General features: G+C 34.7%; 1 protein-coding gene across 4 annotated transcripts in view; it reads right to left on the bottom strand.

Annotated features, from left to right (window-relative positions):
• Positions 1-15,498, bottom strand: part of NUP58 (nucleoporin 58) — a 50,202-nt gene that overhangs the window by 16,758 nt on the left and 17,946 nt on the right. For all 4 annotated transcript variants that reach the window (XM_033104062.1, XM_033104063.1, XM_033104064.1 and 1 more), the window contains 6 exons: positions 14,824-14,889; positions 14,322-14,496; positions 11,029-11,108; positions 8,430-8,548; positions 7,904-7,986; positions 4,574-4,775 (listed from right to left, as the gene is read on the bottom strand). In XM_033104062.1, the coding sequence (XP_032959953.1) occupies positions 4,574-4,775; positions 7,904-7,986; positions 8,430-8,548; positions 11,029-11,108; positions 14,322-14,496; positions 14,824-14,889 (725 nt within the window). The remainder of the gene's footprint in view (positions 1-4,573; positions 4,776-7,903; positions 7,987-8,429; positions 8,549-11,028; positions 11,109-14,321; positions 14,497-14,823; positions 14,890-15,498) is intronic.

Below are 15,498 nucleotides of genomic sequence, written 5' to 3'. Positions count from 1 at the left end.
GTTTCTTTCTAACATTTTGGAAAATGTATTCAGTTGCAGAACCATTAAGTCATCCCTTTTCCCATTTGTTACTTTAAAGATTTTGGCTGAGTTTGTTTGGCAAATATAGCATCAAACTTACTAGCCTCTCTTTTTAACTACATTTTTTTTTAAACTAAGCAGACTACAAAAATCTAAAAATCTCTCATTTGATAAATAATTTATGAAAACTATTCAATACATTTCATAGTACAATCTTCAGTCTTGTCTTTTTCAAGCACAGTGATCAGTGCATCTCAAAGTTGAGGGAACTGCCAAAGTAATATACAGATTGAAATTTTAAAATTTTCAAAGAAATCAAAGCCTTCAAGTTGTTCAATGAAGATGAGGTTTGTATATTCAAAAGGTAGTGGAAAATTATAAAGCATTAAAAAACAAAACAAAACAAAAAAAACACCAAAGAACTACATTTTGTTACACTGGGACAAAAACTGGACTTTTCAAAGAGCTTCCACCCAGGAAATAAAGAATAAGAACTAACAGCAGCCAGAGTTGTTACACTACTATTAAAAAGTAAATTAACAAAGGATTTAAATTTTTACATCCAGTTTGAGATCAATTTGAGAATGAAATACCTGCCTAGAATCTCTTTTGTAAAATGTTACTATAGGATAAAAGAAAAAAGAACAAACTAAGCATATTACGCTCTTATTTCTAACAAAAATAATATGTAGAAAACACATGTCCAGTTTCGTTAACATTGAGAGACTTAACTGTCACGCTAATAGGAGGCACTGCTGGTGGAAGACCCTAAAGAATAATGCACACCACAGCCCTCAGCCCTACATGTCGTAGAGTTACTCAAATAACATGCTTTTTGTTGTGTGTGGGTCTGTTTTGAAGAGCAACTCTAATCATAAATATTGAGGATATAGGTAATCAAGAACTCTAACGATGACAAGACTTTCCATTGCACAACAGGTACATGATATTTTGAGTTTTGTACCTTCACACAAATTCTGAAGGCAACATCATTTATAAAACTAGTAGGCAAATGTATAACATTTTTTAATAGTAAAAACTCATGATAAATATCTCCCATGCCAAAGTATTAGCATATATTACACTCTGGCCACCATATAAATTAGTTTCACTATTAGAAAGCAGAATCTAAATCCTTCAGGCAAAGGTTACGTAAACAATTCAAGAAGTCTGTTTCGAAATCTGAAGTCATTCAATGAGAGGCTCTTAGTTCCATAAATAAAATCAAGTTAGTAGTAATATATCCCAATGATTGCCCAAAGTGAAATCTTCATGTAGAGTAACATTTTACAAAGGTTACCGTATAATATATTCACACACAACAAAACCAAGTTTAATACTGATATTTATATTTTCCAGAATAAATTCTACTTTTTTAAAAGTAAAATTGCATTCACAGGAAAAGGACTAAAGTGCTAAAATTTTTTATAATTTTCAATGATCACTCAAAATACCTAACGTAATTAGTCTGGTTATTCCTAAATCATAGTTTAAAATAGCAACATTTCTTATAAAACAAAAAATGCCTTTTCCCCAATTTGAAAAATTTTACTCCTACTAATTTAATGGGGAATGTTCCTTTGGTTATTAAATACAACAAAATCACAAAACCACAAGAAACTAAAATGAAATACTTAAAGTTTCCTATTTAACACTACACCTTAAATCTCCAAACCTACACAAAAAGCTAGAAAGTAGTAATTCCTAACAAAACATCTCAGCTCTCCTTAAAAACAGCAGCTAAGTCACATGAGAAAAGTCTTATTATGTAAACATCAAGAACTTTTAAAAGTGTCAAAACACAACAGCAAAACTTAATCCCAGTACATTAGCTTAAAATAATCTATCCTAAGGTAAAATCATACTAGAAACCCTCATGTAAATCTTCAGCTCTTTAAGAGGCTTCAGAAGCACTGGTGGGTGGACAAGTCTTCTCAAGTTCTAGCAACATGGCATTTCCCCATTACTCGTGCTTATCTCAGACATAAATAGCCTGCTGGTTTTTCATCAATTCTCTTCAGCCTTCAGAAGCAATGACCATCAATCACACAGGCCTAAGCTCTATTACATATTTTCATTAAAAATCATAGAATGAGTGAGAAGCCACTTAAGTGCAAACCTCCAAGAAAGACCACACAGAAACCACCTACAGAAGGTAGTAGCCTAAGAAGCGATCTGCTTTTTTACATTAATGAAATCAAGATTCCATATGCAAATAAAAGCAAAACCCCTCTGACAACTCAAGTCTTGCACAGAACAACAGTGATATATAAAAACAGCACACAAGCTTTACCTGGCATCATCTCGATGGTCTTTAAAAACCTGTTACTGATATTTTTAAAAAGTATCATCAAAATCACAGGACATAGGGAGTAAGTCATTGAACAATGCAATCTATAGGGACATTTCTAAACAGGCTGTAACTCATAAAATCAGTACGCATCTAACAGACCTCATAAATCTTGTTATAGTGGTGACATGACTAAAGCAACTAACATTGTAACGGGGAGAAGCACACAAGAACGGACTATGGAGCCGGGAGACCTTTAGAGAAACAAAAGGAAAAAGAGAAGACAATGCAAAATGGTATGATTATTTAGCATCTCAGTTCTAAAAATTCATACAACTTAAAATGAAAACACTATAAGACTATTTAGGTTGATAAACTACAATTCCTGCTTCCTGATTAGAAAACCTTTATGTGGGTTTCAAATTCAAAACTGCAGGGAAGAAAGCAGTTTTCCCAAAGCCTGGCAAAAGTCAGAGACAAAACTGAATCAATGAGCAAAAGGCTCCTCAACCTGACCACTCTGCATTAAGCTACACTCTCACCGCCACCGACGGCAAAGACCATGTCTATATTGTTTACTTTTCTATCCCCAGAATCCAACACATAGTAGGCATTCCTACTCATAGAACAAACATATGTCTTCATATGTCCATGAGGCCAAAATGTATGAGTGAAAATTTACAAACCTCTCAAGACTGTATGTTAAAAACAAAACAAAACAAAACCCTGAGAGGTAATTTTGCTTCAATTTTAGTTGTATAACACGGAATATGATTCACTTACAGCATAACATTTTAGATAACTCACTTTTCTCAGTTTTTATTATTAGAATGGAAATCCCTATGTGCAAAGAAAGAACACTGATCCAAACCCAAGCTTATCTGATCTATTTCAGGACTGACATTGGCCCTAAAAAGTAAACTGGTGCTATGGTTGGTTTGATTAATTGGTTAAATAATCATGAGAACTGAGGATAATTATGGGATTGATAGAAACCCAAAACCCCATGATGATTCTTATCCTCCATAACTTGAGAACGAAATCCTCCACTCCAGCCAGCTAGAGAACAACTATACAGTCACGTGAGCCACTATGCACATGGGGCCAGCCATGGAATGTGGAGGATTTGGCATAAATCCATCACTAGCTAGCTGTTTACTGATGGGAAGTCAGTTCTGTCACCTCCAAACGTGAAGAACAATTTTTGAAACTGCCAATAGTGAGAACCAGAGAAGGCTCCCCTGTGGAGGCAGCCTGAATGCAATCTAAATATGTCCTTGTACTATTATTTACTACCAGACTATATGGAACTCTCAGAAAGACACATGCGGTAGAATAGTAAGCATTACTTGAAACTTTATGAATAAGGAAAATCAATATCCATTAAGAGTATATTTTTCTAAGTCAAACTAGAAGCCTGACCAAAAAAGGAACTATAGGAATAAAAAGAGTAGCAATCTCTGTAAGACACAGGATCAAACTAAACACTGCAGAACTGACCACAAAAATGTTTCATTAAAAGTGGAATTAAACCAAGGACTAAAATTAGCTGCTTTGCAGTGTCTCACCAATTATTTTCATCTGCTCAGCTTTCCACATCATAGTTCTTAATGTGCAACCCACAGCATCTCAAAAACATATTTTTCCTGCTCTTGCTACTGTTCTGTTCATTTTGAAAAGGTACAAATAATTCTAGCATGTACCTTCTTCCAAATTTGGTTAAGAGGGCCTGTACTCTTTCTAGTCATTATACACACACACAAAATACTGATCTTCAATACACCTTGAGTCAATAAAAACATACTTCACCCTGAATGTGGGTATTCCGTGATCAGTGTATGAGGAAACAAGAATGCACCATCTATCAGTATCATATATGAAAAATGCTATCTATGGCTGGATTATCTCTGACTTTAAAACAATAAATGATACAATCACGATTTTAGAATCTGTTATTCTTAAATGTAACTCAGTAGTGAAACACCATGTTCTAACGGGTATTTATAGTAATACAGCAAATAACATTAAGTAAATTCACAATATTCAATATCTCATCGGTGTATGTAATTATTGCTAAGACTACCCTGCGTTTTTTGTTTATCAGGTATATGTTTATAATTGTGTCCATCACAATTTTTAGATTGCATTGGAACAGCTATTCATAGAAATGTCTTCAGTGCTAACAGAAAAGGGAGACTTATAAAATGCACATAAATTTCTGCATTTTAACAGTAAGAAGCTATAACTTGAATGCATTCAGACCTGTAGCAGGCTGTTGCTGCTGTGTAAGTGTTGCAGCCATGGCAACGGCTGCTGCGTTTGGCATGTTGCTGAAAGGGGTGGGACCAGTAGTTACTCTGGGTGCATTCTGCCACTTCTTGGCTTCTGCTCGCCTGGCTTCAAACACATCTACAGCATCTCCCAAGAACATTTTCCTGTACCCAAGGTACTGTTCTTTGAGCACCTGAAAGAACGAAAAAAAGAAAAGGTTAATCAAGTTCTGTGTTGACTTTGGTAACATGTGAATGCATGTAACTATGAAATAAGTTAGCAAAGACAGACCAAAGATACTGCCAAAGTCATGCATTCCACCTAAATTGCAAATTAGAGTGCTAGTAATGCACAGTATGGGAAGGGATGAGTTTGAGACTTCCAGCACTCCTTTGAATATTTTCTTCCCTATTTTTGTCAAGTCTTTACAATAAACTGCCTAAAATATTCTGGCTTTGTGAGGCCCTCTTTACAGTGAGTTATCTAAGCTTTAAGACAGCAGAGCAGTATCTGAAGTTCCATTTTAAATATTTAGCTTTTCATGAAATTTCCCCTTACCATGACCAACCTTTTGGTACTCTTTTAGATTCAAAAACTTAAAAAGCACTAAATATACGAGGTGTGATCAAAAAAATATGTTTAAATAAAAAAAAATTATTACAGTACAAGACACATTGCCATTAATCCCCTTCAAAATACACCTCCTCGCTTCAAGCACTCTTGTCCCATCATTCCTGCCACTTTCTGAAGCAGTTCTGGAAGTCCTCTTTCCTGAGTGTCTTTAGTTGTGCTGTCGTGGCTGCCTTGATGTCCTGAATTGATTCAAAACGTTTACCTTTCATGGTCATTTTGACTTTGGGGAAGAGCCAGAAGTCTCATGGTGCCAGATCCAGTGAATAAGGTGGATAAGGGCACACCGTAATGTTTTTATTTGACAGAAATTGCCATACCAGAAGCGATGTGTGACACGGAGCCTTTCCGTTGTGACCACAAAATACGGTGAATGAGTGCCATCCAATGGAAAGGCAGGGATCTTCAATATGGGAAGCGGAGCGTCAAACTTTAGTAACAGTGTGTGACAAGTTTCAACTTGTTCAGTGCAGTCAGTCGGATGTGAGCTACAGTTGAGAGCAAGTGTATTTTAAAGTGTTTTGTAAATCATCCTCCATCATGACAATGTTCCATGTTACACATCGCTTCTGGTATGGCAATTTCTGTCAAATAAAAACATGACGGTGTGTCCTCATCCATTTTAGTCACTGGATCTGGCACTGTGCAACTTCTGGCTCTTCTTAAAAGTCAAAATGACTATGAAAGGTAAATGTTTTGAATCGATTCAGGACATCAAGACAACCATGACAGTACAACTACAGACACTCATGAAAGAGGACTTCCAGAATTGCTTCAGAAAGTGGCAAGAACGATGGAATAAATGTGCTTGAAGTGAGGGGGAGTATTTTGAGGGGGATTAATGGCAATGTGTCTTTTACTGTAATAAATTGTTTTTAATTTAAATATTCACCATATTGTTTGATTGCACCTCGTGTATCTGTTAAATACCTTTTTTAAAAGGCCTGGGTAAGACATGTAAAAATAAGATGTTGCCTCTGCACAGAGGGCTTGGATGGTATAAAGAGGGCCTTTATTAATATTGTTTGACTATTTTACAATACAGTGGCACCTTGGTTTTCGAACGTATTCTGTTCCAGATGACCGCTCGAGTTCTGAAATGTTCAAAAACCGAGACACGGATTCCCCATAGAAAGTAATGCAAAATGGATTAATCCATTCCAGACCTTTAAAATCAACCCCTAAAACTGCAAATTTAGCATGAATTTTACTATCTAATGATACCATAAATCCATAAAATTTACGGCATTCATGAACCGAAATGTTCGTCAATGGAGACGTTCGAAAACCGAGGTACTACTGTACGAATGACTCATGTTGAGCTGGTGTAAACAAACAGGATAAAAAGTATGTTTGTAATTTCAGAGAAAGAAAGAAAAATTACCAGGTTCATAAAATGGACCGGTTTAACCCAATGCAACATCTGTCTTGATTAAAGACCACTGATAGGGATGACTCTTTTCACAAAAAAGGGTAGTTTTCAAACCAGAGAGAAGACCCTGCCATTGAAAAAGCCATATATATTTACAAATAACAAATCTGGGATTTGCTTTAAAATACTCCAGGGAATAAAGCATCTCTGTATGGAGAACTGATAAAATAAGATCAGCAGGACCTTGAGAACGGCTGAAGTTGGGTGGTGGGTACTTGGGCACTCATTCATCATAGTAGTGCTCTATTTTTGTGTATATTTGAAAACTTTCATAATAAAAATTAAGGAAAAAAAATACACCTGAACAACACAGACTTCAAAATGTCAACATAGAATCATCTTTAGTACTTTATAAAACTAAAGTAATATTATAGACACAAAGTTTTTAAGAAAATTTGATAAAAATTCCTCCTTTAAAACTAAACTATTATAAAGATTTAGTTTAGAATTTTAAATTTATTAAAGCAAAAGGTCTAAAGTGTGCTATCATTTCAAAAATGATACAATTTTAATGGTTAACTTTTTTAAAAATTCTGTTACCATGCATCGGATTAAAATACAAATAAAAATATTTGGTAATCTCAAGTAAACTCAGAGATTAGACTCAGATTTGGATGCTTTAAATTTAACAAATGTTTCTGAACGCCAACAAATAAATATATTTGCTTGAATAGTTGGAAAAAGTGCACTTATATTTCACCTAATATTATTACATGTGGTACAAAATATTCAGAACCAAATTCTTTTATTTATAATATTTCATAAACAAACAGTTCCCTGTATTTAGAAAGAACAAATGTAAATTAACAATGCAGTGGCTAATAAACATTTAAAACATACATAAAATTAAACCAGTGCAAGATAATTTTGCTACTAAGAATGTTTTTATTCTGTTGTGCTGTTTCTAGTGGTCAAGAGGTGGAAACAAAGTAAATGTCCAACAAAAGAGGATGGGTTAAACAAACTGTGCACATACACACAATGAAGTCCTATGTAATCCTACTAAAAATGATGTAGAAGGAATATGTATATGAAAACGGAAAGTTGTTCATAATATACTATTACTTGGATCTTTTGAAAAAGAATAGATATTATCCACAGTTGTGTCTGGGCATGATTATGAATTATTTTAGTCTTTTTCACTTGTAGGTAATTACAGCTATTTCTGCAATAAGCATCAATACTTCTGTCCCATAAATGAACAAATACTTCACTTGGGTCTAGATATCCAGATAGATGAACTGGTAATAAAAAGTTACCTTGACATTTTCATGAATAGACTGAAGTTGTGCAGCTAAAGCTACAAATGTTTGATAAATTTTCTGCATAGCCATTGACAGATCTATAAAAGAAAATTATATTATCACACAAATACATGTAACACAATCAGTATTATTTTTCTATTAACTTGAGTCCCATTTTTGGTACAGTTAATGTGTAGGAGAAAAAAACTACATCAGTATTTTCATGAATAAGAGAAGATAGTAGTGAGCAGACTGAGAGAAGGACGTCTACATCAGGAATCTGGGGAGGGGAGGAGGCCCAAGACTTCTGCCCTTATTAGCACAGTAACAATTCATAATAAAGCATTTTGCATTTATAGGGAATGAAGATCTAAACAAGGACTTTTGAGGAAATTTTCTCATGGAAGCTTAAGACAATTACTAGTAGTTATCTAGAATATCTACTATATTAACAAGAGCTCAACCGCTCTCTTACCAAAAAAAAATAAACAAAAAAAAAAATAGTGCTATCAAAAAAAAATTACCACAGAAAGCATGTTACCTTGAGGAGTTATATGTGAGTTGTTTGCTTGAGTGGCAAGATGGTTTTCTAGTTCTTCAATCTGCTGCCTGTACTGCTGAAGCTGTACCTCAAACTGCTGAACCAAAATTCTGAAGTAGCTATGTAAAAACATATACAAAGTTAGAGCAAAGTTTTAAAAGCATTGTTTTCTTTATATCCAAAATACCAAATAAATAAATATATGCCCCCATTTATGTACAGCCTCTGAATTAGCCTGATGACATCATGTCCCTTTAAGTGGTGCAAATATTACTGAAACAAAAACCCAAACTCAAGTTATCAAGGTATCAAAAAAAAGGATGTATATCCTTACTCCAATCATGAAATATCCAATTAAGGGATAATTTACAAAGTAACTTAATACTCTTCAAAAATATCAAGATCGTCAAAGACAGGAAAGACTGAGTCACTGTTACAGACTGGAAGACATTACGTAGAAATAACAACTAAATGCAATATGAATAGGAGTCTAGAGTACAAAAAGTACATTAGTAGAAAATAGGTTCCTGGAACAGAAAAAGCACATTAGTGAAAAAGTCAGTAAAATTAAATAAGTTCTGTAGTTTGGTTAATTATTTGTGCCGATGTTAATTTCCTGTTCGTGATAATTACAGTATGATTATGCGGTATGTTAACAATAAAGGAAGAAGGGTAAAGGATGTAAGGAAATTCTTTGTACTACCATTTTTTCAAGTTTTCTGTAAGTCTAAAATAAGTTTAAAATAAAAAGGGTTTTAAAAGTGTAATTGTTAGCCAGATTTTTACAACCAAGCATTTACACTTCTTATATTTATAGTCTGAATTTACAATCTGAAATGCCATTTATAATCTGAAAACACTATAGTGTATTACAGAAAGAGCATGTAATTTAATTGCTACTACAATTCTGATAAATTTAACCAGAGAATGCTAGAAAGATAAAAAGGGACTTTGAATAGCATGCAAACAGTCTGTCATTCTGTAAGAAATGGGGAACTGTGAAAGCTTTTTGCAGTGGAAAATGATACATTTCAGCCCATTTCAAAACTAGCTCTGATGGAAGCATGAAGAACAAAACAGATGGATAAAATACTAGAAGTCCAGCAAGGAAGCACATCCTATGCTAATCCAAATACGATAACAATGGTATCACTGTCATTTTTAATTTCTTGATTTTGTTCATTGTACTGTGGTTATGAAAGAGACTATCCTTATGTTTAAGAAATATACAGGACAGTACTTAAGCATAAAGCACATCATGTCTTCAAATAACTCAAGCTGTTCAGGGAAAAAAAACGTACATATACACATAGAGAACAAGGAACAAAAATAGTAAAAATGCTAACGTGTAAAGAATCTGGATGAAAGACATACGGGAATTCTTTGTTTTATTCTTAAAATTTTTCTACCAGTCTGAAATTATAATAAAAAGTTAAAAGAAAAAAAAAGTGAGGGGCCAGGAGTCAAACAGACCTGCACCACTCACAAGCACAGGACCTCACTGCTCTGTGCGTCAGGCTCCTTCCGCACCTCTAAAAGAGGAATGTGAACAGCTGTAGAAGTTTTGTGGAAAGGGAGAGAAAGCATGTAAAGTGCTCAGCGCACTGCTTGGCATGTGGTAAGTAAGCATTTGATAAATTTATTAGCTATTATTATCCCTAGCAACATGAAAGGATATAAAAAAAAGACAAGATATGTCACACGTATGATGACTAGATGGATATGCAAAGCTGGGTGAGGAGATTACAGCTGGAATTTTGTAAATTTAATTTTACTTATCTACATTTTCTAATTTTTCTTCCTAAAGATTTATTAACTATGTAAATGAAAGCTATGCTAATAAGTGTGTTAAACTATATTTAGTGTGCAATGTTTAAGAAAGGGACTATTACAAAATTATTTTTAAATTAAAAGTCCTAATGGGTAAAAAATAAATTTCTACTAAAAAAAACTGGAATAGACCCCGTAGGTAACATGTAAATGAAGTGTAACAGCGTAAGAGTGGTTAAAAGCACAAAGCTTAGTCTTCACTTATCCTTCAATACAATGGGGATAATGAACTCCCCCTGTAGGGTTACGAGAATTAAATTTAAAAATCCACGTAAAGTGCTTATTAACCCAGGCTTGCTACCTAGTAAACTAAAAATGTTTAGCCTGTATATTGTTCTGACTGTTCTGCTTTTTTAAAGAGAGAAACTGTGGGGACAGAGTCCCAGAGAGCAGTTTCCCGGCTCTCAGCCTCACATGGAAAGGTGCTGGCTCGGGTAGTAGATGGCCGTCAGCTGTAACCAGGCAGCCAATTAGCCACTGATAGAACTGCCGCGGCCGCGCTGCTTAGTCAGTGAATCGGTTGGTTGGCAGGCAGAGAAGCGGACAGCAGGTTGCGGGTCATGTGGATCCAGCCTCCAGTGAGACTATAGTGGTATGACTCCCCTACCTATGGCTCCGTGAGTGTTCCTTTTTGGCCTAGCCATATCCTGAGTTCTTATGTGTGGAGCGAGACTAGAGACCCCGCAGGCCGCCTCGCAGGACAAATGGCGCAGCGAGCAGGGTCCCCCGCAAGACAAAAACATTTGTTGAAAAACTTCCAGCAACTTACTCAGCCGGAGCTGTATTTTCATGTTGGAATCCAGGTGGTGTTTTCTGGGTTCTTAACGCTATTTCAGCATTCTTTAACTCCTAATGTATCAGAGGTTAAAAAAACAAAAACAAAACAGGGCCAATTAAAAGTTAGGCTAAAAATACCAAATACCTCTGGTTTGAAACTTCAAATGACGCCATTTGTGGAGGTTCGCACTCTGAGAACATGGCATGGATGAAGCTGCTTTACAAGTTGCTAAAACCTCTCTCCCAAGACAAACTACACTTTTAGCAAACTATGACAAATATATAATGAGCTGCTGATCTATTTTCAGAAACTCTGGATTTCTGTAAGACTCACGAAGTTACTTCACCCACAGTGGAAGACTATCCTACCATTTAAAAACCTTTAATGTAAATGTAAAAATACTATTTTAAAAAGCAAGGTAGGATTAATATTGACACTGACGGTGGCAGCAGTTAACACTCTAGGTACTTACTGTGGACCAAGCACTATGTCCAAGGCTTTACTTTTATTATCATGGTTCATCCTCAACAATAACCCTAAAATGTAGTAATGTTTCCCTTTTTACAGAGGAAGAAATGGAGTCAGAGACGTTAGTAATTTGCCTAAAACCATGGAGCTCGAAGACCTGAGAATTGAACCTGAACAGCCCAACTTTTTTAAAGCTTACACACTCAACTATTTTTAAATCACCTACAGCTGTTCCCCAATGCCATTTCTACGTCCTAGTCAACAGTCTTTCCAGACTGATGTTCAGTTTTAACCCCTTACACTTCACATTCCTACTATTTCACGGCTTTTTCAACTTCTATTTAAGTTTCCCTTATTTAAAACAAACAAAAAAAAGGTATCTTACCTTAACTTTATATTCCCTGTAGCAACCTCTAGCCCTCATTTTACTACCAAGCTGGTAAGTCTCCAAGTCTCTAACTGTTCTCTTCATCTCCTTTTCATTCTTCAGCTCAGGCTTCCATCCTTTCAAACCCCAGTACAAATGCCCTAGGGAGGTCGGGACCTTTCAGACTTGGACCCCTGCCTACTGACTCTTGCCAGGCGGGACTCTTACTCAGTGCTCCGCTAATAGTAAACTGCTTGTGGATCCTCAAACATACCCATTTCCTCCCTCCATGCCTTTGCCTGTTATCCTTCCTTCCTCCCAGCCTGGCGGACAACACCTAAGTGTGTTTCAAGACTCAATACAAAGATATCCTACTTTGGACAGAGGATAAAAGTGCCCACATAAGTAAGCCCTCTGTGCCTCTATCACACCTTGTACCGCACATACTACCTGACTGACTTAACTCACTCTCTCTAGACTATTGTGTTGTGATCCCAAATGCCTGTTCAAGTGCTCTTCACATAAGAGATCCTTAAAAACACATCCTGAATGCATGGACTGGCAATGACTTCAACAAACCACCTGACACCCACCCCAAAAAGAGCTTTAATCACCCTACTTATTTAAACTCTTGAGTTATGTACCAAAAATGATGTCTATAAATGATTTTGCTTCCTTAAGTTCTACTAATTGTTTATATTTCCCAGAAAGGCTTTCTTTCTGAAGAAAAGGTTTTGGTTTAAATAAGCTTGATAACTACTTCACTAATGGAGTCAAAACACGTTTTTTTCCAACGGTAATTCACTAGACTGCACTAATTCCTGTACATTAGAAATAAGAATTTCTTTTCTATCTCCTATTAAATTTTCTAACCTCAACTCAGATTTTCTTTTTGCTTAAGGAAACTTTCTTTGACTCATCCTCTACTTCATTTGCTACCTTTATATTTCACCCAATCTTTTATTATTTCATTTACCCTACTCGACTTTGGAGTTGTCTTTTTATCTCTAGAAAACTATTAACAAGTCTGGTATGTAACAGGTATTCCACAAATATTTGTGAATAGAATCACACTGTTAGAGTGACAATGGATCCTATTACAGCATTCATTTCTTTTTCTTGAGTTTCACTCTATTATTTTACTAATGAATTTTTCCATGTAATTTCATATTTTACATATGAAATTTATCATTTCATGTAATATTTGATGAGAATCTAAACATTCTCCACAGTCTAAAAGCATTACTAAGATTTTCTTCCTCCTAGAAAAAACATATCTGATAACATATAAAAGAATAAGTGGCAAGGAAACATGGGGGAATACTTAATTCGTATTTAACCAAAGAATTTGTAAATAACTAGGAAATCTGAAAGCAGAAAAATAAAACATCATACTTTAGAATAGCTATCTTAGTAACACAGTTTTATTAAAAACATCACAAAGTATTTTCCAATAGTTGACTTCAAAACACCTATGCAGGTACAAACTTCCAGATATAAAACAAGTAAATCTTGGGGATGTAATGTACAGCATAGTGACTATAGTTAATAATACTATATTGTATATTTGAAAGGTGCTAAGAGAGTAGATCTTCAAAGTTCTCATCCCAAGGGGAAAAATTAAATTTGTAACTATGTGTGATGATGGATGTTAACTCGCCTTATTGTGGTGATCATTTCACAATATATATAAATACTGATCATTATGTTGTACACCTATAACTAATGTTACATGTCAACTATATTTCAATTAAAGACACATAAGCACCTTTAAAATTATTACTTAAAATATTATCACTTCATCTATGAAAAGCACAGACCTCAGATAAGCCCACATTAGAAAGAACTAGGTATTACAGAATTTCATATGTATTACATATTAGACCATCGGGATAAAAAACAAGCAGAAAGGAGTGCCAGAAAATACTTGCCTCGATACCATCTTTACTAAGACCTGAGACCAGCAGCTCATCAGAATTTAAGACCTAAAGAGTATAATTTTTATTTAATAACTGACAGATTAAAAAGGTATTTTTTTCTATCTGTTCTCCTCTCACACAACCATTATGCCATAGGCACTCTTACGGAACAAAGCAGTTAGCAACATAAGCTCGGATTAGATTACCAGGGTCTGGATCCAAGTTCTCCCACTTAGTAACAAAGCACTCTGCCTGTTTTCTTATTTATATAATGAATAGTACCTACCTCACAGGGTGGTCAAGAAAATCCCATCTTAGGGTCAATACATATAAATTTTAGGATACTCACTCATCCATAGTAAGCCCATCCTCAAAAAAAACTAGTAAATATTATTATAGCAATTTAAAAATATGTGAACTATATAGTTTTCTGACAGTATGTCTATATTATTTATAATTTAAAAAAAGACCTATTTCCATTTGAAACAAACAATCAACCCCTAGGATAAAATGACTTTACGTTAGTTTACCTGAGCAGTTTCTATTTTCAATTTGTCAATATTGAGAGTGTTTCTCTGTAATCCACTGGCAGCCAATGACAGAAGCTGCTTCAGAGCTTTAATATCTTCTTGTACTTTAAGCATTGCTTTCGAAGACATTCTACTAATCTCTTCTTGGACCTGTTTTTGTTCCTTCACAAATTTCCTTAAAATCAAAACAAAACTGAGTTTAAAAAAAAACAAACATACCTTTGGTTCCCTACAGGGAAAAAGTACATTTACAACAGGCTGGTCAGAGTCTAAGTGTTTTAAGAAACAAAAAATAAAAATTTACCTACAGTACACGTGCTGTTTCACAAAATGGCAGTTACAGAATTTTAATTCCTGTTGTTCTGCTTTCACTCTCATTTCTAAAAGCATTAAAATTTTAATCAAGGTAAAATGTTTAGAAGGAAGAGGATTCGTTCCCCCTAAAATATACTCTCTAGCATTCTTCAAGTATGATTTATCTAATTATATTTGACACACTTACTGGAGATTTTCAACATCCTGGCAGATGACAGAAGGTAGATTTTCATCCTTCAGTGCTTTACTATCCCTAAGAAAAATGCCACAGATGTATTAAAACCATTGAGATTATAAAAAGCTAATAGTTGAGTTTTACTAGAGCGTGTGTTAAGATACAAGAAAATAAAGCAAGTATGCCCCACTTACAGCTTTCTTGGATGATTTCAAAGTTCTTTCTAAAGAACAATAAACTTCCTGACCTATAAAATTACTTTAACAATTCATCTGACATGGAGATTTCTTTTCTAAGAACACTGGCATCTATGTAAGCGCATGTGACTAATTGTTTAAGAAAAAAAATCAGAAAATACTACAGATTGCATGAGATACTCAATTAACTTCCCCTGGTTCAAAAATTCTATGATTGGCATTTTATTCAGTTAAAAAATATTAAAGCATTCATTAAAGAAAGTCTACAAAACTTCGTACAAGACACACACAGTATTTTATTATTTTATAACTTTTCAATTTTTCCTTCAACAAAATAATACCTAGTAATAGCTTTAGAGAATCCTAAATATTTAATGAAGACAGGAATAAGTGAAATTTGACATACTGTAATGGATTCATGAGTTAGATTTCAGTCACAGGTTTGCTGCTACTTCCTGGATATAAGCCTAGGCAAATATCAGTCTCTCTA

Source organism: Rhinolophus ferrumequinum, chromosome 4 (genome assembly GCF_004115265.2).
Source record: "Rhinolophus ferrumequinum isolate MPI-CBG mRhiFer1 chromosome 4, mRhiFer1_v1.p, whole genome shotgun sequence".
Lineage (NCBI taxonomy): Eukaryota > Metazoa > Chordata > Mammalia > Chiroptera > Rhinolophidae > Rhinolophus > Rhinolophus ferrumequinum.
Note: the sequence above shows the minus strand (reverse complement) of the source record. Positions and strands in the feature narration are given on the sequence as shown.